This window comes from Triturus cristatus, chromosome 2_2 (assembly GCF_964204655.1).
Source record: "Triturus cristatus chromosome 2_2, aTriCri1.1, whole genome shotgun sequence".
Taxonomy (NCBI): domain Eukaryota; kingdom Metazoa; phylum Chordata; class Amphibia; order Caudata; family Salamandridae; genus Triturus; species Triturus cristatus.
This window is the reverse complement of record NC_140582.1, coordinates 1,044,011,670-1,044,034,641: the sequence shown is the minus strand read 5'-3', so window position 1 is coordinate 1,044,034,641 and position 22,972 is coordinate 1,044,011,670. Positions and strand designations below refer to the sequence as shown.

At 40.6% G+C, this 22,972-nt stretch overlaps 1 protein-coding gene across 20 annotated transcripts in view; it reads left to right on the top strand.

The window, feature by feature from the left end:
* ADD1 (adducin 1) overlaps positions 1 to 22,972 on the top strand; it is a 573,879-nt gene that overhangs the window by 223,836 nt on the left and 327,071 nt on the right. For all 20 annotated transcript variants that reach the window (XM_085642521.1, XM_085642512.1, XM_085642520.1 and 17 more), the window contains one exon: positions 20,458 to 20,671. In XM_085642521.1, the coding sequence (XP_085498647.1) occupies positions 20,477 to 20,671 (195 nt within the window). In that variant the 5' untranslated portion in view covers positions 20,458 to 20,476. The remainder of the gene's footprint in view (positions 1 to 20,457; positions 20,672 to 22,972) is intronic.

The following is a 22,972-nucleotide window of genomic DNA, read 5'->3' as shown; positions in this document are numbered from 1 at the left end:
TAAATCTCTAGAAGAATCAGTTTAGTTTCAATAAAGATCATGAAAGGTTTATGAAAACGAAACCTCAAACTCACGCAGTCCTCACCGTGGATATTTCTTGGTCCTTACATTGGCAGCGCTCTCTTTTGAGATTATATGCTCTGGGAGCCACGAGGTGATGCGCAGCGCTATATAAAACTGCTAAATACATAAACACTAGCATGTATGGCGTGCTGCAATTTTAGTTACACTTCATCCTAAATTATTCAGATGCAGGATTTCGACATAGTTTTTCAAAACCTTCCGCTTACAGGTAGGTTATCAAATACTACCTTTTATTTTGGAGTTGGAGATTCCCTTCGTTAGAGGAAGTTGATTCCTCCATCCTGTTTTCATGATTGTTTTCATTTCCTGGGTGATTTTTATGAGCTCCTGATATTTCTTCCCTTTGCATAGTATCTCAAAGCAGCCCCACAACTCTTCGTATGATACAAACTTGGCACGTGAGACTCTGTGCTTATGTTATATTGAAGCCTTTTTTTTTTAGTAAATGTTTTGCAAACCTTTTAGGAAAGAAGCGTTGAGAAGGCCTGACATTTTGATCTCTCTTCACATTCAACAACCAACTTGCTCCAGATGAACATCCCATTCTAAAGTCTTCTGACGTTGACCCTCCTTGCCCAATTTCACATGACCTAATTCCTCAGTTTCCAACTCTCGCCACTTCTTCCCTTTCTTCTTCTAAAATGTATGTCTTCATGCTCTGGGTACTGATCTGAAGAGCATCATGCTTGGGTGCGTCCACGCATACTAGGACTTTTAATTTCAGTTTCACTAATGAGAGTGAGGGGTTAATAGTGGCAGCAATACCCTCATGCTTTACTACCTAGCTAAAGATCTCCCACAGATGTTGGTCATGTAGAAATAAATCCAATTTACAGCTAGAATTTTTTCAGGGAAAAAATTGGCTCACTGGGCTAAGCACATTTTTAGGTAATCGCGATGCTCCTGTTTTTTATTTTTATTGTGGTGGTGTGTAATACCAGCCAATTCTAACATTTTTATTAACTAATTCCCCTTCATTGCTGATCTGTGTCCTCTTTTATAGATGCCTTTACTATGCTTCTGATCCAATCCTTACTGGGATAGATTACTGAAGATTTATGCTGACCTTTGAAGTGCTTATGGTTGCATATTCAGAAATGTGCGAGTTATAACATTCTGTGGTTTCTCCACACTTGGGTAACCTATTCCCTGCTCGTGGCACCATTTAATGCAACCATGGAGACCAAGGTCACAGCTTATGAATACTTTGCATGTGTACACCAAGCCATTTCCACTTGTAAATTGAACTTGCATGCAAACACACAACGAAACTGAAGATCAGGGGCTACCCTGAATCTATCATTACATGAAGTGAATGAGGAACCTGAATAGAGAGGGGCTATTGGAGACCCCTCAGAAGAACAAGGACACGCAATCTAAACTCCAACTACGTGAAGAAACTCCTCAATAAGAATTAGCCGCTGCTTGACATTGGTAAACTACACTTCAAAAGACTGAGCTTCCAATAGAAGGACCACAAGCCCTTAAAGAGTATCCAGCACTATATCACAAATATTTTGACCTGCCACTGATAACGGCATTCATTATCCACGTGGATCCTCGCAACCCCAACCAACCCATCGAGTTGGACCTAGACAAAAAACAACACTAATTCCTCACACGTGATCTATATGACTACTTGCCCATGATACATGAAATACATTGGGCTTGTGTTTAGGAAAATCTGAACTAGGATTGGCGAGCATCACAGTAACATAAGATGTAAAAAGGACACCACAAATATGAATAATCGTTACATCCCACGGGGGCACTCCATTAAGGATTTGAAATTGGCTGTGTTAAAACAACTGGATAATATAACCAGAAGTCCTGAAAGCATCCTTTTTGAAGAGGAACAGTGATGGTCCTTCCACCCAGCAACTCACATTAAATGGATTGAATGAAGAGGTACCATGGTTGCCATTCTGCAAAATGAAGATTTTATATAAAAGTAATATAATTTCTATAGCATGGAGATGGAATCCCAAGACGGATTAGATACTTAGATGAACTCTGATCACAAATTCATCTCACTCCACTACATTAAAAAACTTTTCTCCTCTCTTTCCCTCCATTTTATGTACCTAAATAACCATGACTTTACGCATTTATTGATCAGTATGAAAGAGGGTCATATATGAGCATAAGGTTTTTACCCAGGCATGGCCAAGCACCGTTCTTTATTCACTCAGGTTTACTGCATCATGATTTGGCAATGTCCGTTTCATACACATGATGACACAGACAAATGTTACGCGTACCACGACGTAGTTCTACCACATCAAGATTTGATAATGCCTAGCTATTTCAATTAGAAAAAGGTTTACAGTGCTACCTTTCTTTCAAGAAAATAGGGAAGTCTTTGATAATTAATCCGCTGGTAATTCATCTCCTTGGACTGAACATTGTGGCAGCCATCATGAAGTTCTCTGATGCTGAAAGCACTGGGATTATAATTGACATATCAAGATTTCCCCACGTATCACTGATTAACTATTAGTGATTTTTAGGTTTAGCCTGACATCGAAGCCTCATGCAAGACTTATTATTACCAGTTCTTTAAAATATGCATAAACTGTCCTCTTCACCCAGAAGAGCAGTTCTCTTTCATATCATACTGTCGCCTGTTTGGTGTATCATTCTACCTCCTACTGAGTGCTTGCATTAGATGCACTTTATACAGAGAGCAATTGATATTTGTTTTTTCTCTGTAGCAGGGTTTAAATGTTTTAGCCAGGACTCGAAAAGGCAAGCCAGGCCTTTTGGCTTTGCCACGGTAGGTTATATACTTTAATCTAAGATACTTGAAATAAAAAAACACATCGCAGTGCTGGTTAATTGAATTTATTTACTCCTTTGAAATTCAGCATTATGTTGTTTTCTGTTTACAACATATAAATCAAAAAACAAAAAGAGAGAAAACCCTTCAAGCACAAAGGGAACTGGGTTCAAATACCTAGTAACAAGGACATGTTCCCTATGTTCTTCTTTCTTCATTCACTACCTCTTCAATAAGCATGCTCATTCCTACATACACTCCATACAGACTATAGGCCTAATTGTAGTAAAAAGTATCTCCTCCGTTATAGAATTTTTTATTTTATTTATGCACATTTAAAACCTGAGTCAATACATCAAATATCGTTGGCAGAGAGAACAAAATTCAGTTCTTATAAGCTCCCTCCTATGTGTATCATATTCATTTGTCTATGTAACATTCTCCAGTAAACATATTTATTTAAAATTCAAGTCTAGCAGTTCTATATTGTTTCCTATTCCATAAATTTCAATTACCAGTCATGTACAAATGGAACCTATGCTTTTGGGTCTCGTATATAGACATGCATACAAAATATACAAGTTAAAGATTTATTAAAAACAATACTATATGAAAAACCGTTATCTTGAGTTTATTCAATAGACCTACATATAAAATGTACAGTTTGACCGGATTTTATAAAAACAATAATATATGAAAAACAGTTGTCGACACAGCGTTTCAGTGGGTTGAAATTGGTTAACACCACCTTCTTCAGGACGGACTCATAAATAAAAAACTGTATTGTTGACTTTAAAAACTGGAAAATACAATTAGAAAACAATGCATGTATAAATATTCAATGAAGGAGGAATTCTACCATCACTAAAAAAAAAAAAAAAGGCTCAGAATGTACTACTATACAACGCATGGGCCATTCATACCACTAAGGACCAATTATACAAGTTATGTATACATCAACCACCTCAAGTCCCAGAAACATAGTTCTAGAGGTCGCTACTTATTACAAGCCAATCATACACTCCCACTAACATACTAGGCCATTACTTACTTAAAAATGTATCCTAATTTTGTATTAAAGTGCATCTCGTATGATTCTTCACAGCGAGACAATGTGATCCAAATGTGGTCTGGGGTTCTCCTCCTATGGTACTGACAATCTGCCATATTATATATTCAATTAATAAACCTCTTGAACAGAAGGCCCATGAATGCTATAATTAATTAATAAAACAAACTTGGGTTTTGACTCGATGGCAGCAAGGCCAAGTCATATAGACTAAACAAAACAAAGGGAGTGCCAATGCTGCACTGAAATTTCAAAAAAGTTTTTAAACATGAACTGAATTAAACACGTCCATTACTGCCCATTTTTTTGGTTGATTTTAATCAAAAATATTTTTGCAAATTTTCTTATTATTTTGCACGGTTATATAGAAGTGATTAAAGCATTAAATAATCAAAAAAACAGATTATTACAAATATGTACATTACATTAACACATATAAATGACAACACCACTAGCGTACCTCAATCACTCAGACAACAACACTCAAAAATCCACAGATATGCACAAAAGAATGCTCACTAAACACTGTAAAACAAACAATTTACAATTGTATGTACAAGATACATAAGGCCATCAACAACTAACACTTGCAGTACTTCTAAACATTTATTTTTAGTTGTTTTGACAGATGATTGGCCAAGGGCGAAGATAGGTCAAAATAGGTCTACGCGTTTCGAATCCCTTCACCGGGGACTCTCTTCAGGACCAATACTCTCTGGGAACAAAACGAACACAACACTAAGTTAGACCAGTTGGCCCCTCAATACTCGAAACAATAATTAACCATACACCAAAACTCGGGAGCCTTACCTAAAGCTTGAAAGTACGCTACCCAGGCTTTCAGTGTGAGACGAAATTAACGTCCAACGACAACAATCTGTGAATAGTAGAGTGAGATTTTTCAGAAGATAGACAAGGGCAAGATCAGAGAAAAGCGGAGAAAAGCTTAAGCGTCATAGCAAGCGTCTAATGGCACCAAGGTGACCTGGTCTGAAGATCAAAATCTTACTTGTTGAGACAGGCGGTATCTCATAGGCGCTTGTGTGTCCTAACTCTTCTTGGTCAGAGATGGTTATGTTTTCATGCGGAAATTAAGTCGCCAGCTAAGGCCTGGGGACAGAAAGCGAAGCAAGTTGTGAGGCCGCGGGTGTTTAAACAATTTCAGCCACACGATGTTTTAGTTTTGTGTGTTCTCAAGGTCCTGTTTACCTTTTCTCCGGTTACTCCAATGCCGCCATCACCATCGCGCACCGTGCTCACAACGCCGAAGACTGATTCTGAAAGGAAGCGGTGACTGTTTGGTAAATACGTGTCAGCTTTCAATTGGAAAACCCAGTCTTAGTGGGGCGTGGCTTCTCAAGCATTCTGGGAGATGTAGTTGAAAAACCAAATTATGTTTTTTAACAAAAGGCGATAATCAACATACATCCAAGCGAGATATATTCTGTGACATGAAGAACCTTTCGGCGAAATCGTGTGTCCATAAAAAACCATCATTTTGAAAAGGAAAACCGGATTCGTGTGTAATTCAACTACACTTTTTTAATATATAGAAAAAAACTTTATTGAACAGTGTGTAAAAAAACTTTGTTGTAATCTCACTGTGGGAACAGTATGTGGCTGGGCGCCCACCATAATAGTTATTGGCTACTTGACAGCTCCTAAAAACGTGCAAAGGAGAATTGCTATCATGATGCTCGGAAGGAATCGAACTGAACTATTCACCAAGTTACCTGACCGATGGGTGATCCGGTACTTCAAAAGCTAAATGTCCATAAATAGTTGGGGTGTAATAGTCGGTGTAACGTACACAAGTTACGAACCGCCATTATATGATACATAGAACCCCGTTTTGGGTGCCAATCGGCAGTCTTGATTAGTTGAACAAACTCTGAAGGTTTCACAGATTGTAAATCTCGGATAGCTCGTTCAGTCCATCCACTGATGTATTAAATTTGATAATGAGCATAGCCTCTCTTTTAACCAGTTTGGCGTCCAGGTCACCTCCTCTGTTATCTTGTGTGACTTTAGAGATCACAGTCCATCTCACATCTTTTTCTGTGTGGTTGTTGAGATGCCAGTGGTTGACCAGTGGGGCATTGGGCACATTCTTGCGTATCCTTGATTTGTGTTGTTGGATTCTTAGCCTTATCTCCTGATTTGTTTTCCCGATGTAAAGCTTGTCGCATGGACACAAGATCCCATATACAACATATTTTGTTTTACAATTGGAGAAAAGATTATGTTTCCAGTGAATTTCCTTGTGGGAGAAATGGTTCCCTTCCATGGTGGAATCGCAACAGACACATGTCCCACATTTACGATGACCTTGTATAGGAGACAAATTGAGGAGACTTCTTATGTCAGGACTTTTAGTTTTTGGAAGCGCAGCTCTTACTAGCTGATTGGCTATGCTCTTGTCTTTTTTAAAAGCAAATAGCGGCGGTTCGTTGAGTGAGACATCAAGATTAACTAAAACATCGTGTGGCTGAAATTGTTTAAACACCCGCGGCCTCACAACTTGCTTCGCTTTCTGTCCCCAGGCCTTAGCTGGCGACTTAATTTCCGCATGAAAACATAACCATCTCTGACCAAGAAGAGTTAGGACACACAAGCGCCTATGAGATACCGCCTGTCTCAACAAGTAAGATTTTGATCTTCAGACCAGGTCACCTTGGTGCCATTAGACGCTTGCTATGACGCTTAAGCTTTTCTCCGCTTCTCTGATCTTGCCCTTGTCTATCTTCTGAAAAATCTCACTCTACTATTCACAGATTGTTGTCGTTGGACGTTAATTTCGTCTCACACTGAAAGCCTGGGTAGCGTACTTTCAAGCTTTAGGTAAGGCTCCCGAGTTTTGGTGTATGGTTAATTATTGTTTCGAGTATTGAGGGGCCAACTGGTCTAACTTAGTGTTGTGTTCGTTTTGTTCCCAGAGAGTATTGGTCCTGAAGAGAGTCCCCGGTGAAGGGATTCGAAACGCGTAGACCTATTTTGACCTATCTTCGCCCTTGGCCAATCATCTGTCAAAACAACTAAAAATAAATGTTTAGAAGTACTGCAAGTGTTAGTTGTTGATGGCCTTATGTATCTTGTACATACAATTGTAAATTGTTTGTTTTACAGTGTTTAGTGAGCATTCTTTTGTGCATATCTGTGGATTTTTGAGTGTTGTTGTTGTCTGAGTGATTGAGGTACGCTAGTGGTGTTGTCATTTATATGTGTTAATGTAATGTACATATTTGTAATAATCTGTTTTTTTGATTATTTAATGCTTTAATCACTTCTATATAACCGTGCAAAATAATAAGAAAATTTGCAAAAATATTTTTGATTAAAATCAACCAAAAAAATGGGCAGTAATGGACGTGTTTAATTCAGTTCATGTTTAAAAACTTTTTTGAAATTTCAGTGCAGCATTGGCACTCCCTTTGTTTTGTTTAGTTTTTTTTTATAATTAATTAATGACAACTTTTTTGTGCTCACCCTCAGGTTCGGAATAGTGTTGCTTATTTCTAGAAACCACGAGGTATTGTGAGGCTATAACCTTTTGTATAGTTTAGGGTTCTGGCATGGAACTCATTGGTTTCTCCACCCACTGACCTATCGTTCCTGTATAGGTTCTCAGTCACAGTGGCTATTAAATGCACAAGATTTTTTTTTCTTTAGGACCGTATTATTATTTATTCTGGCTTTCTCGAGGGAAGTCGAAAAATAAGTAAATCAGACTACAACTTGTAATGTAATCTTCTTCTAAACCCTCTCAAAAACTCCATATCGTTTAAAGCAATAAACAGTCTCCGCCACTTATTAAGTTAAATTAGGCACTCCTAGCTAAGTATTTATACGTAACTCTTCATCTTCACAAATACAATATTGTGCACGATGAAGAGTAAAACCTATTCATCATTATTATAAACCCTAAAGTGGGTTCCACCTAGGGTAACTCACCGTGCACATTTGAATATGTGTGGTCCGTTCAAAGATCCCCCATCTAGTAATATTTGGCTGCCGGTTTAAAGCATACATATAGGCTGAGTATGCCTAGTACTATTTCAATTAACCTTGCATTTTATCCGCAGTCTTAATTTTTTGGTACCAAATATTTCCGGGGTCATACATCCCTTGTGCCTACTGCTTTAGGGTCTTGTTTTCCTATTTTACATGGTGGCCATCTTTAAATATCCTCTTTTACAGATAGTGCTAGTACAGATGTACTTGAAATTATTGTAAGTGAACTATTTATTTCCGTGTCGTTATTTCTTAGCGCCTAATTATATCTTAGTGCGTATCAATTGCATATAATGGTGCTTGTCTGGATGTTAATAAGTACTATATTAGTTCAACTCGTCTGAGTATAGTAAAATTATTTCAATTACAGAAAAAGAATTTAATAATGGCTGAATAAATGAATATGGCTGATGACTCTCAAACCACTGTTCTGGTTACTTTAACAACAGCGCTTTATAGTGAAGTGTTGCAGTTTCGTAAGGGAAGATGGTGACGCCACAAAGTGGCGGCCATCTTTGTAGTAAATCCTATGTTTATAGCCCTCATATACAGGAAGCAAAATTGTAATATCTACCTTAAAGTGCTGTTGATAAAGTAACCAGAACAGTGGTTTGAGAGTCATCGGCCTTATTCATTTATTCAGCCATAATTCACTTATTTTTCTGTAAATAAAATAATTTTACTATACTCGAGGAGATATAGAAAAAAATGTTCTGAATGGCTAATTGGTGAATATTTGAGAGAGAAACAAATAGAAGTCATTACCACACAGACTTTTTACTTCGTTATACTTTTACCACACAAAACTGATATATTTGTATGTGTATTTAAATAACGTAGCTGTGTGCGCATATATATACATAATTCCAAACCCCCCTTTTTTAAATTAAAAATAAAAGAGAGGACATCACCGAGCACTATCCTTGACTCAAATCGTGAAATCACTACTCACTAACATAGCCTTAAGGGTAGGGCTGTTACTAGGCCAAAAGTGGCTCAGTGACCGAGATGGACCAAGTGTTCCCAGCCCAGCCACAGGCCTGAAAATGACCCTTATCCAGCTCACACCGCCACATAGCCCTTACTGTGAATGGTTGATGTCTGTGGAAGGTCTACTTCAGGACAACCTGCCTGTAACTTTGAAGTGCGTTGTTGGAATGCAAAAGTCCCTTACTTTGTGATGGGCGTACAACCCTGCCCTGAGTGACCTAGCTGCAATGATATCTGGATAACTGGTGCTGATTTTTTGTCATGACCGAAAACGTAGCACGCATATGAGGCCATGCCATAGGCCAGTCTCACAGATTTCAGCCTTGTTGGACCAAAGTGTTGCCCTCATGGTGGTGAAAGGTAACTGCCATTACCAGGTGTTAAGTAGAAAAAGCGCGGCGGTCGCAGCATACCGTGTAGTGATCAGTAGGAGTGAACAAGCCTGTTTACTGGTGCCACTCAAGTGAGTCCTACACGCCAACTCCTGTAAAGTTCCCCTGCTGTGTGCTTAACTCACCCCTCACCTACATCAAGTTAGTATGCACTGCTGTGTAACATGCATGTGGTTGCATGTTTGTGCAGCATGCACATGTGCCTGTGTGTGGTACAATACATGGAAGACTCTGGGTTCCATGTTTGGAGACCCTGCTGTGACTGGAGGAGCATGGGGAGGTAGAGGATTCCCCACAGAAAGATTTGTGACTTGCTGCATTCCTGAGTGCTAGCTGGGACACACAATGGAGGAAGGAAGAGCCAGGTTCTTCAGTACTCCTTGAAGGATTTGTTTGATTTCTGCGAGAGGTCACTGGGAAGGGCACTGGGCACATTTCAGGAAGGAGATCGGACTGATAAGAGACTCCTTAGGAGCTGGCTTGGGCCCTGGGTTACAATTAGGATGCATATATCACTGTGGCTAACATTCAGATGTGAAACACTAGTCACTCCCATGGCTTGTTTGTTGTGAGGCTATCAGATTTGAAGTCGCTCCTGCTGTGACAGACTGCTTTCTGGACAGGACAGAGGAGTTGGCCCTTTTGTGGCTGGAAATGGGCTATGAGAAGGTAGCACAAGGCCCTCAGGTTGTCAACTTCCAAGCATCCAGTCAGGCTGTATGTTGAGAAGAAGTTCTTCAAGACTTCTACCTGTGACCAGGACTGGAGGATAAGATCCTCCAGTCTCCCAGCTGGGTGAGGGGAAATCACCCATGTGGTTTTTGAACCTCCCGAACTGTCCGTCAGGCCAGAGCACTATGCCCTTTACATAAATGGCTTTGTACAGTGCAAAAAAGTGTAAACAATTTATTTCGATTTTGAGGGTGGCTATAACGCCCACTGCATGTTCTGTTTACAATAATTAGGGTCTCCTCAAATTTGTTTGCTGTCATAATCATTAATTGCATCATAAGTGTTTTAGCTTTTAGGAAAACATATGGAGCATCTTGTCTATAGTTAATAATGTGTTTAAAATTTGGATTTCATAAATTTGTTTCGTTTTTTTTATATATAGATGTTTTATGGTCATTAATTGACTCTATATTTTTTAAATTAGGTGTTCAAATTGTTGTTACGGTATGCATTTATATATTCTAGATTAGTTGTAAATTGCACCCATAAAATGGCAGATCGAAGAGTTTTCATTTTCCAGTGATATATAATGCAGAGAAACTCTATTTGTTATGGCCATTGTGACCTCATGTAACGCAACTGGTGCTTGTGTAAAGCACTCTGATCCCCAAGGGTTAAGTTCGCGCTATATAAAACTCTGTTTACATTTTTTTTTTTTTAAATGACCAGTTATCTTATTCATTTGTGAATTCATTTGGTGTTTTAGTAGGTATGTATTGATTGTTTTTATTTATTATACATACTTTTGTGACTTTTCAAACTGCGTAAACAAATTTAACTGACTCAATAATTGTTTTCCAGGCTGAGGGCAAAATTATAAACAAAACTAGGCTATTTGACAGACCTGAAGTTCAAAGTATAACCGAAGCACAGTTATTTGCCAGAACTCAGAGTGAACTCATGTATTGTTCTCATGGAATGCTGTAAGCCTGGTCAGATCATTCATTTGAAATAAATCTTCCCAGGGAGTAAGGATCGAAAGTCTTTGAGCCTTGTTTTGCGATAAACAACTTTCCAGCCCTCATCCATCTTTCACTGCTGGTTTCCTTTACTTTTGGTCTGGTGCACTTGTACCGTGGTTGCCTCTTCATTTGGTGTTAGAACAGTTAATTAGTATTCTGGCAAACTCTACAGAGCTGTGTGGCAGAATACTAGCCTTGTGCCACTTTCTTTAAAGTCTCTGTTAGACCCAGAGGTTTCTGGCTGACTGGGACGCACCGAAGCCAGACAGAATCCACTGTCCTAGATATGATGAGTACGATACACTCATCAAATAACCTATGATCACCCTCTGGCAGCTTGGCACAGAGCAGTCAGGCTTATCCTCCGGTTCAAAGTATAAAGTATTGGCACAGCACCACCCTCGCAACACACTAAGTACACTACAAAAAGACTCCACACCGTATGTATAAAAAACCGAGTCTTTGTATTACACACACATTGAAATAAAAATGACATACACAATGGATATATGCTTTACAGTTATATTCAATTGTCGAACTCTCCAATTAGCAGAAGAATGGCATAAACATATATATACCTTCCATAGGAATTCACGTGCTCCGTTATCCCCTTAGCCTCGAAAGGGACATAAACCCATGTGTATCCTTTCTCAGAGGTATTCACGATTCAAGTGATCCCTCCCACAACCAAAACGACAAATATATATCAGGCTCTTTAGAGGTATCCCACTTTCCCGCTATCACATTAGCATACACCACATCATTCCCAAATATTGCTTACCCCGTGCAGTTGTAATGGTCAAGAAATCACAATTGTTGACTACGCCTTATGACCCAGCCCCTCAAACTACACCAGCCGACAATAAATGTTACAGCCGCTGGCAACACTTTAATTAGATTGTCGGTACCACCTAAAGCGCATGTTGCAGAAATGGTTCCCCCCCAGAAGGAGGTGGAAGCGGCAGTTGCTCCTGGCTTCTTGGGTCCAGTTACAATGTTACCAACAACAGAGGACCTTGTGGCGTGGGTCCGGGGGAGGGAGCCGACTGAGGCTGCAATGTCAGGGACTGTCGTCCTCCCGATCTAGAGATAGGAGACAGTCCAGGCTTCCGACTCGGGTCCCATGGATTCGGCAAATATCCCTAAACACCCCTCGAACGCCACACGCTACTAAGTGAGAGCTAGCGCAGGTTTCCAGTTGCAGGCCCGGGTCCCTCGGACTCTGCAAACTTCCCCAGCACCCCTCGAATTCTTCATATTACGCCACCCAAGGTGGGCCGCTGATCTTTACGAGCACACTCCTCTGCATAGTGTGATTACTGTATATGTCAGGACGATCCTTGTCCCAACCGTTGATAACTTCCACCCATTTCTGCGGCACCCTACCTGATCCATACAGTCTTGTGGAAACAGGGATTTCCTTTCTGTTCCTGGGATCTCATGGACAGGAGGCCACCCAACCGGCCCTTGGAGAGTGCTTAGGGACCTGGGCCAGGACCGCTGGCAATTAGCTTTAGGCCAGCAACATACAGGAAAAATCCACCAAGTGATAGTCCCCTTCCTGGAGCACAACAAGCCCCAGGCCACCAAAAGTCTCCGGACAATCCAGTTGCAGTCTCTCCTGCCCCATTGGCTCCTCTTGTCGATATCCTAGCATCGAAACAGCATGGTATGGTTCCAATGCCAAAAGCGACTCGACTCCGGAGGACGGCGGCCCGGTAGTTCTACCCACAATGACCTTTGAAGATTAGATCAGTTCACAAGGCCGCCTTTGAAATGCACGGGCCCTCTCCAAATCTAGCCCTGTCTGATCAAGCCTCCCAGTGTAGGATGGCAATCTCTTTAGTGGGGCCAGGACCCTGCCCCTTGGAATGCAGGTGCCAATTCCACCCCCTCTTATCCGTCCCAGGAAGGCCCCTCCGAGTCAGAGGACTGCAGATTCCAATTAGTTCCCCTGGTTTATGGCTGTTTATCAGGAATGCACAGATGTAGCAGTCACCCCCCACCCCCCAGCACCCAGATGTGGATTGGAGACAGGCTGAAGGGCACAGAGAGAGCCATGAGCATTGAAATCTCCACTTTTGCAAAATGGCATTTTCACATTAGTAATGTCAAACCCACTCGCACTACCAGAAAGGATTTGCCATTACTAATCCATTGATACCAAACCCCATACTGCTTCTCTTCTGCACGTAGGAAATACAGCTCAGTAGCCTTTCCATAGATCCCCCATGTTAATCAATGTGAGAGGCAGGCCTCACAGTACTGAACACACCATCTGGTGGAATTCAATACTAGGGCATGTAGCGCACACATACACATGCCCTACCTCTTCCCTACACCTCCCCGTGCCCCCAGGGAGTACTCGGATGTAGCGAGAGACATGCAGAACTTTGACAGGTAGCTTTTAAATGCCAAGCTGAGTAACAGTGACCTGCACACACAGGCCTCGCCATGGCAAACCTGTGGCACGTTTGAAGAGCTATTTCAGTGGATGGCACAACCAATGCTGCAGGCCCACGGAGTAGCATTTGAATTACATGGTCTAGGTATTACCCTTACCACTGGATAAGGGACTTACTGCTAACTCCAATCAGCCAATCATGTATACACCAATCACCAGTATGTACATGACAAGCACAGCGCTTCGGCACTAAATGGCTGTGTTAAAGCACGCAAAGTCTTAAGCCAGCAAATTAAGGTCCAAATGGGCAGGTGGAAGCCACAGAGTCAGAGACCACGTCAAAAGATGCCTGGTCTCACAGTCCCCTACTGATAGTGCAAGACTGATTGAGTATGTCATATGTCCGCAGATTTCTGTAGAAAAAGAAACAGCCATATTCAATTTACTGTTTAGTCTGTAAAAGAGTATTGCAATTTATTGAATATTTTGTGGCAGCCTGGTGCTTGTGGAAAATGTAGTTTGGGTGACCTAAATACTCCCATATCAAAGGTAGTATACCTTCTTTCCACATTTGTTCATATGACAACAAATTCCAGATTGTTTGATGGTTGTCTGTTTTGTGCCCAATATTGTCTCCCTGACTGAAAGTCTTTTACTTAACCGTGCTGTACTTGGTCTACAACACCAGAAGTCCTATTCTTCTGATTGAACAGTTTCTCACATTTATAGTTGTTATACTAAATGCCTACTGGAACAACTAAGTGCTGTAAGGAGAAATGATAGAGGTCCAAAGCTCTGTATGCAAAGATTAAAGCCTTAGATTTAATGATGCTGGTTACAGGGAGCCAGTGCAGCTGGTAGAGATGGGTAGACACGGACTGACATATTGCGGTCTTAAGAATGAGACATGCTGCTGTGTTTTGAATAATCTGTAACCGTTGCAGTAGGTTAGCTGGCAAGCTAGATAAATACTGTTTGCGTAGTACAATTTCGATTTAACAAAGGCAAGGACAATAGGCTTTCGGGATGCCACAAGGACAAAATGTAACCTCCTTCTCTGGGACTTCATTGTCGCAAAGCATCCAGCCGAGACCACTTAAACCTGCTGTTCGAAGGAGAGAGCTGAATCGAATTTGACGCCCAAATGTCTTAAATAGGCAGAGGGGGCGTGAAGAACCCCCAACTCAGAAGGCCACCAACTGAGAGTCTTGGAGATTTGGCAAATGCTGAAAGAAAGAATTTCCAGATTATCGGAATTTAGTTTGAGGCAGCTTTTGCCCATCCAGTTGTCCACTGCTTTAAGGCAGTTCTTGAGAGTTTAGGGCATCAGATGCCTCATCCTGGAAGGACCAAAGAAGCTGTGTGTTGACCATATAAGACATCACCTTCAGACCCCACGATTCCACGAGCTTAGCCAGGGGCTCTCGATACACATTACAAAGATTGGGGCTCAGGGCAGAGACCTGAGGCACCCCTTATTTTAGAGGCTTGGGGTCTGATGTAAAGGGAGCCAGAAACGCTGTCTGAGATTTATCCTGCTAAAAGTATTTGCACCAGAACAGTGTGTTCCCTTGAATTCCATTCTTCCCTGGTCTGTTCAGCAGGATGGGGTGGGAGACAGTGTCAAAATCTGGCGACAAATCCAGGAGAACGACCATTGCTAAAGGTCCCCCATCAAGGATAAGCTTGATAAATTCCGAAGTCTCCAGTAAGGCAGACTCTGTACTATACCCTGGCCGAAAACCGGAGTTAGTGTCATGGAGGAAGGAGTTAGATTCTTAGAATAGGCAGAGCTGTTTGTTGACCACCTACCACCTTCTCCAACATCTTGACTGCTGCAGGAAAAAGAGAGATACCACCTTCTCCAACATCTTGACTGCTGCAGGAAAAAGAGAGATGGGTCTGAAATTGCTGAGTGACTTAAGAACTGCATTAGGTTTTATGAGCAGATGTAGTACGAGGGACTGTTTCCACCTCTTCAGAACAATAGCTGACTTTGGCAAAACGGACGTCAAAATATCAGGGGGCAGCAGTCCTCGGGCGTGCCAGAAGCACGGCCAATTCCTCCAGTGAGATAGGGTCAAAATCCATCAGCACATGCCATTAGGAATCACCCTCTTTGAGGTAGCTTCAGACGTACCCTGGTTGGGAATAGGTTCACAAATTAATTTTGTTAGAAAATAACTCTTCAAGGTCCTCACAAAGGTGAGCATAGGGTGCTAGAGAGTTTTGCAAAGCCCTTGGAGAAAGAAGAGTTCACGATGATGAAGGCGGCCCGGGGCTTACTAGCTGCAGTATCAATGAAAAAAGACAATTAACTCTTTCTGAGCCCTGTGGGTGGATTTATGAAAACTGGCTTGTGCCTTTTTATACACTAGTTTTGTGCTGAGCGCCAGACATGTTTCAGCCGCTTACAGTGTACCTTCTCCTGTCGTAAGGCATCCATAAACCAGGGGGCAGATGGCTTGAACGGCTAATGGACATAGATTGCCGTGGTGCAACAAGATCTTGAGCATCGGAGATCCAGTTGTTCACCAGCTCTAAGTCTCTGTCGACAGGGCCTGTGAGAGTGATAGGGGTCCCTTGCAGAGCATCCCCTAGCAAAGCTTGCGACATTTGCTTCCAAGGTCTACTGCATTTCTGATGAGGGGTCACCTGCTCTGAGGACGAATCTGTAGCAATCTTAAAGGAGAGTTAAAAGTGGTCAGACCATAATTCAGAAGCCGGCTTCAAGAGAATATTCAGAAAATACAGAAAAAAAGGTCCAACGTGTGACCAGCCAGCCGTATGAGTAGGGCAGTTTGCATGTTGTTGTTCTAAGTTGAAGCCTTCCAGCGAATGCTGAAATGCATGAGGATAAAAATTATAAATGATCATTAAAAGAGGCCATCACAGTTAAAATTCATTATCTGTTCAAAATAGGACCACAGGCAAAAAGTGCAATTGTGCCATTACATATATTAAAATAAAAATCAGTATCAACAAAAAACTGTCGCAAATGGACCAAAAGTGCAATCATACAGTTAAATATATTATACAAAGTATTTCTTTCTTTACCAACTAATTTCATGAATTTAAGGAAGCAAGACCTCATCTGGCCAGATTCACCCATGAGACAAGCTTCAGCTGCTGTCTGACAAGTTCTAATAGATAAGCATCTTAACATTGTTCTCACCCAGTATTGTGTAAGGGTATAAGGAGGCGAGGGCAAATGACATAACTCATTGACTCAGACTTAGCAATGGTCTGAGCCTTGCCCAAGCCTACCATATTAAAATGCCTTCAAGGGGCTCAACCCAAGGCGGCATCTTATTAATGCTATTTTCCGTTTCAGTGGCCATGGTTGCTTAAGATAACCTGGAACCCTCTGTTGTTCATATAGCATATGGGACAACTTAATATGTGAATTGTTTTTCACTTGATTCTTCAATATCTTGCCTGAATGGTAGAAGCGTGGCCTGCTTATTTACTAATTTGGAAAATAATTTATCTGGCAACTCCTTCAACCTGAGGTCCCGGGCTTCTAATTCTTTTATGGCCTTTTCCAAACAAAATAACTAGCTGGAACGTGTATTTATCATTGCCCAAAGATAAAACTTCAAAGTATCTGGGTCGGCTCTTTTGAACTTATAACAGTGTTTTTTGTGTGTTATACTAGGACCTATTTCTGGTGAATATTACACCCTCACTGGCCTTCGTCATATACCATACATAATATCTTCATTTGGTAGTAGTCTGTGAAACATGACTTCTAGGATAATCCCTTTCCTCATACTGAATAAAAAGGCATAGTTTTAGTCAAAAGAAAAGTGCAGAACACATTCCCTCTTTAGGCATAATGAGCTCCAGGAAAGCCAAACCTGTGAGATTTTTCTGACTCAAAGAGGAGGACTTTTCAGAGTAAGAGAATGCACTCTGCCTACTAAACAGCCCTGCTGTGACACTACTTTGTTTAAACACACTTCTTTCCGAAACCCTTGCCAGTTTTTCTTCTGGGAATTCAGCAGGAGGGAATTTAAATTGGAAGTGCTTCCAACCTAGTCTGAATAACAAGTGTGTAACCTCTTAAAGAAATATTTCCCACCAGCTTGTGTAATAGCACATATATACCCCTATCTTGACTGCATTGCTAACACACAACCTTTAAAAAAAAAAAAAAAATCAAAGTAGTTTTTGGGCTAATGACATATTCCAGGAGAGGCTGTATATATTAAATATAGGTGCTACTGTGGATTGTCACAAGGAGAGTTTTTAATAGTTATAAAAGCATCAGTACCTGAACCACATCTTCATGATTAGTTATGAATTATGTCGTAACTATTTCTAAAATAAGCCGACTTGTAACCACGGCACAAACGTGTCACTACCTACATTTCTGAAAATGAACTGGCCTTCTGCCCTCTGAAGTACACCCTCTGAAGTACACCCTCTTTGCAAGACGTGTGCATAATCCTACTGTTATCGAGATCAGTACAAGAAACGCCTAAAATAAAATCATTTGTAGTTAGTCCGTTACCTTTGTCTTCTCTCGCAGAGATTAGAGAAATCAAAATCTACAGAAATACATTTGTTTCTTGGACAAAGTGCTTACTCAAGTCCACATTGCGCTGTTTTGATTTGGTGGTGTCTGGCACACATTAAAACGTAAATTGTCGGTTGTGTGTCACAAGGTTAACCTGTTTTACTGCCTTTTGCGGTAGTGGTAGTTTCATCCGAGCCTGGGGATAGGTGAATGGTGCTGGCTTCCTCTGGGGGCCGCTTATTAACTCCTTTATCTGTTCATCCTTGAAGTGCTCAATTATAGCGAAGTTAGGAGGTTTTATCCTTCTTTCTCTTCTCTCATTATTTACTCAGGGTCTCATTAATGTGTTCATTGCCCACCCGGGGTTTTGGATTGCTTTTCAATGTCATACAAACAGTAAAATAAAGTGAAGTGACTTAATTTAGTTCCATTTTCTCTATATCTGCGTTGGGATCTCTTCTTGTAATTTTAAGGCCACCCATTGTTACACAGCCCTACCTGTGCTCTCCACAAATGGAGGGTCGGCATTAGAGGTAGAGTAATAGTGAAGGTGGCCTGCTATATTTCCCAAACTCACCGGAGGGAATGAGGATTCAAGAGAATGCAATTCACCCCACTATCGTGGGTTGGACCTTCAGATAAAAGGAGCACATTAATGATGAGAAACTGAAGCCACACCTCTGTCTGTCCCTTGGCAGTTTCCATGAGATGTTGCTTCCATTTTTATAGGAGACCCGAAGACTATATCTTCTTTCTGAGGTAGGTACAGTCCAGTTGACTACAGCACCTTGAGACCCTCACGGGTGAGTAGCTAGCTCTATAAACCCCCTGATTGATTGAGTTAAAGGTAGTAGACCCTATGGTAGTAGATTTTTTGGTTCGTTCAACCATACTCTGCAGCAGAAAATCCTTTGCTCTTACATAGAAGATTACTGAACAGAAGTGTACTGTACTAGCACCAGTATTACTACAAGGGCATGCAGTATAAACAGACTTTGGGAAGAGGGTGCCCTTGGTTTTATCTCTCAGACTCCTTCTTTGTTAGATAATGGTTCCATACAGATGTCTTGTGAAATTTCCCATAGATATATTGGCAGTTCCTTTCTAGAGTGAAGGTTTAAAGGATCTTTTAAATCATGGAGTAGTTTTAATAGTTACATTTCTGTTTTCTCTATGGAAGTTGTCACAAAGAAAGTTGGAATTCTTCTTTCTAGTTACCTTGTTCTTCCTAAAACCACAGAAGGGGACATAAAATGAGTCTCACGAAGAGACGCAGTTACAGCACTAAATTTGAGTGGAGAAATAGCACTGCCATCAATAGCCAAAGGGTACCCCCTACAAATTGCTTTCAGGTCTGGGAGAAGGGAGAAGCAAAAAATAGTAAATCTAGTCCGAGAACTCCCACTAGACCTATATTGCTTTCATATAGGCTGACAACAGCTCTCTGGGGCTGTTCCTACTTGTAACATAACAAGCTCAGAATTTCTATGTCTTTTTATTTTTTATTTGATAATTAATCTTTTTTTCATTTATGTCAACATACAAAAAAGGTAAAATACACGTTTTAAAAAAAAGGAACCTGCAGCCACTTTTCTATTGGACTTTGAAACCAAGGTTGATGAGATGGAATGAACATTTGTATCATATATCTAGAAGAAACTAAAGCCTTCTATTTGTTATGCCCCAAAAACTCACCTTTATATTATATATTGGTGGTCCTGAAGACGGCGGCTCTCCCAGACATTATTGCCATTGAAACGTGCGTTGACCTGTATGTTTGATACCCAGCCTACAACACAGTCACAGAGACTGCCTTTGATTTATCTCTTCCATGACTTTTTGCATGTATGTGACCTAGGCAGGGTATGGAATGCATATGATAAGAGAGTGGGAATGTATGATGGTGTGAAACGTTAGTATGCAAGTGTGGCTAACAATTGTGGGACATGTAATCAAAATGAAATAATATAACAAATCAACATTTATGTTTTTTTCATTAGAAACAATAATACCTATAAGAGATAAAATTGTTGTATATTTGAAATAATGTGGACGAAAAACTTTTTTTAAAAACGTGTATTTTATCTTCTTTGCATGTTGACATAAATGAAAAAAGATTATGAATAATCAAATAAAAAATAAAGAGACATTGAAATTGTGAGCTTATCTCACAAGTAGGAATAGCCCCCGAGAGCTGTTGTCAGCCTATATGAAAACAATATAGGTCTAGGGGAGTTCTCTGAATAGAAAAATAGAACTGCGACTGAAGACATTTCGCATAAAGGTAATTTTTGCAAATTGTTAATCTGCATGTTTGGTTTGACTTTTCACTAGTTAGTTCTAATAAAAAGATGTAAACAAAATGTTTGTAGATTCACATTTTTAGAAGCTTATGGAGCAGCATCTCTTATTGATGGCTAAATTACAGTCCTTTATGCAGGAGTTTAGAATGTGTGAATGTAAAAGGTTCAAACGCATCTTAATATTAATCATGTATTTTGTTTTTGTACAGAAACTAATCAAATTGTGCCATGAATGGTGATTCGGGTGCAGAGGTGGTGACCTCACCACCTCCTACAACCGCTCCCCATAAAGAGAGGTACTTTGACAGAGTTGACGAAAATAATCCAGACTATTTACGAGAGAGGAACATGGCTCCTGACCTTCGCCAAGATTTCAACATGATGGAGCAGAAGAAGAGGGTCTCGATGATTCTGCAAAGTCCGGTATGATGGAACTATTTGTCTGTCAAGTTGATGAGACATTACTCTTCCTAAACAAACCAAATGTGTATGTAAATAATAGTTTTCAAGGAATAAAAAATCTGCTCTTCAGAGTGATTTGTTTCCTAGCTTTGAACAACGCAATTTTGATAGCTTCAGGACATTAAATATAGGTGCACATGATATAGTTTTCATTGCACATTGGTGTGACTTTACCATTGAAATCAGCAAAGTCACGGTTAGCTAACTGTGGGAAGGCAAAACGGTAGATAGTTGACTGTACAAGCAGTTACTATTCAGGTAGTTTTTTAGTGATATCCAAAACAAATAGTTTCCAGTTGGATTAGCAAATTATGACTCGCATTCATTATTTATATAATTGTTGACCAGACTGGAATTTCTAGATACCTTATCTTCCACATCATATTTCAAAACTCTAGAATGTAAAGTTATATGAACTTTATTTGGAAGGTTCCTAAATCCAGTAGTTGGCTTGCGCTGGAAACGGAAATAAACCAGTTAGTTGAAAGGATCATGATACCCAGGCTACACAATTCACAACTGCTTAAATAGTCATGTTTTCAAATGTTAACCACTGCTATTCCAATCTGTATTCAGGATGAATCACAGTTTGGGACAACATCACGGAAAGCTTTGTTCCTTATTGTTGACTGTGAGCCCATTGACATTCATTCAGTCTTTCCTTGTTCTAAAGGTGGAGTCCGTTTTAGAGTATGCCTGGAAGGCATCCTCACCATAGCAATTAAAACTTACATCATTCTTTTCAAGAAGTCACTAAGAGGCTTGTGTGTACAGGGCCGGACTGGCTGTAGCGGGCACCGGGCGTTTCCCTGGTGAGCCGCAAGGGTGGGGGCATGTTTTGGGCCCCTGGTGGGGCCGTTTTTGCAGCACAGCTGCAATATGGCCCCCTGTAACAAAATCGGCTGAAGTCGGCCCTGGCAAACCGCTCAGCCGCACCTCCAATCCATGGGGGCCGACCAAGCACTTTGCCAGGGCCGGTTTTGGTTCCCAGTCCGGCACTGCGTGTGAACATTCAATACTAGCAAAGAAAGAGCTTCTCTCTGCTTTACTTCGCCTTCCACCAAAGTCCGTTACATTGTTATGCGTCCTAGACGGATCTGGACTTGCTGAGCGATTGAAACGGAACCCAACTCTAGGGGATTATTAAAGTCTACTGATAAAGATATTTAGCCGTGAGCTTTCTTTCTCAGTTTCCTCAGCATGTTGTTTTATGCTTTTGGCGTTGGTGTAATGCAAAGTCTTCCGTTAACATGACTTTGCAGCAGTGTCAGTTGCCTGAGGCACCTTTCCTGTAAGTGCTATACTTTCTCCTAATCGAAATTCTTTACCAGTATTGAGTTGTAAATTGGGCAGGAGCCAGTGGTTTGAAGAATATGTAGTTGCCCTTTGGAAGCTCAGTGATAGCTTAACAAGCAAGGTTGATGCACACTTTGATTCAAAGGACTCATAAGGATCGCTAATGCAGGATGAACTTTTGCCAAATGTCAGCAAAAATCATGAAAAATCAGGATGTAAAGAAATATTTTTAGTAGTAGTTTCACTTTTGCAAGCAATTCATGCCTCCCTGAAATCTCCTGGAGCTCTATTTTTCAGAAGATGTCTGGGATATCTCTGAAAGACTGGCAATATCAGATTTTAAAACTGCAGACCTTTCACAAGGCCTATTTCTGTATACAAATACAATGGTGTCCAAGTTAAATTGCACACGTTGGTTGTAAATTGTTTTTTTCTTCTTTTTTCCTTTCTGTATTTACTCTTTAAATTGCTGCTGCAAAGGACCCGTGCTAGCAATGGCGTAATGCACAATGACATGGGAAAGGGCCTTGTGTAATACACTGGTCTGCTAATCAATGCTTCAGTGGTCTAAGATTAGCAGCTCCCCATGGGCTGGCGAAAATTTCGGCTTAGCTGGCCTGGACGCTAGAGTTGCTGAAAAAATGAGATGGTATTACCTTTAACTGTAACTGGAAAGCTAATTAGGGGTTATCCCAATGTTTTTAATTTTTTTAAAAAAAAATTTTTAATTCTTTTTATTGAACATCAAAAAAAGGGGTCATGTCATAAAAAATAATCAGTTTCACATTACAGGGTACCGTGTCGCTTACAAGCAGTGGTATTGCGCATCATGTTATCGAAATTTACAACAATGTAACATGTAGTTGGTTTCAGATCATCAATTGTTCGTCAAGGGAAGGAACACTAGGGGGTTCGCACACTCCTCCTCGATACATATTCCACTTAGTCCAGATTGCTATCCATTTC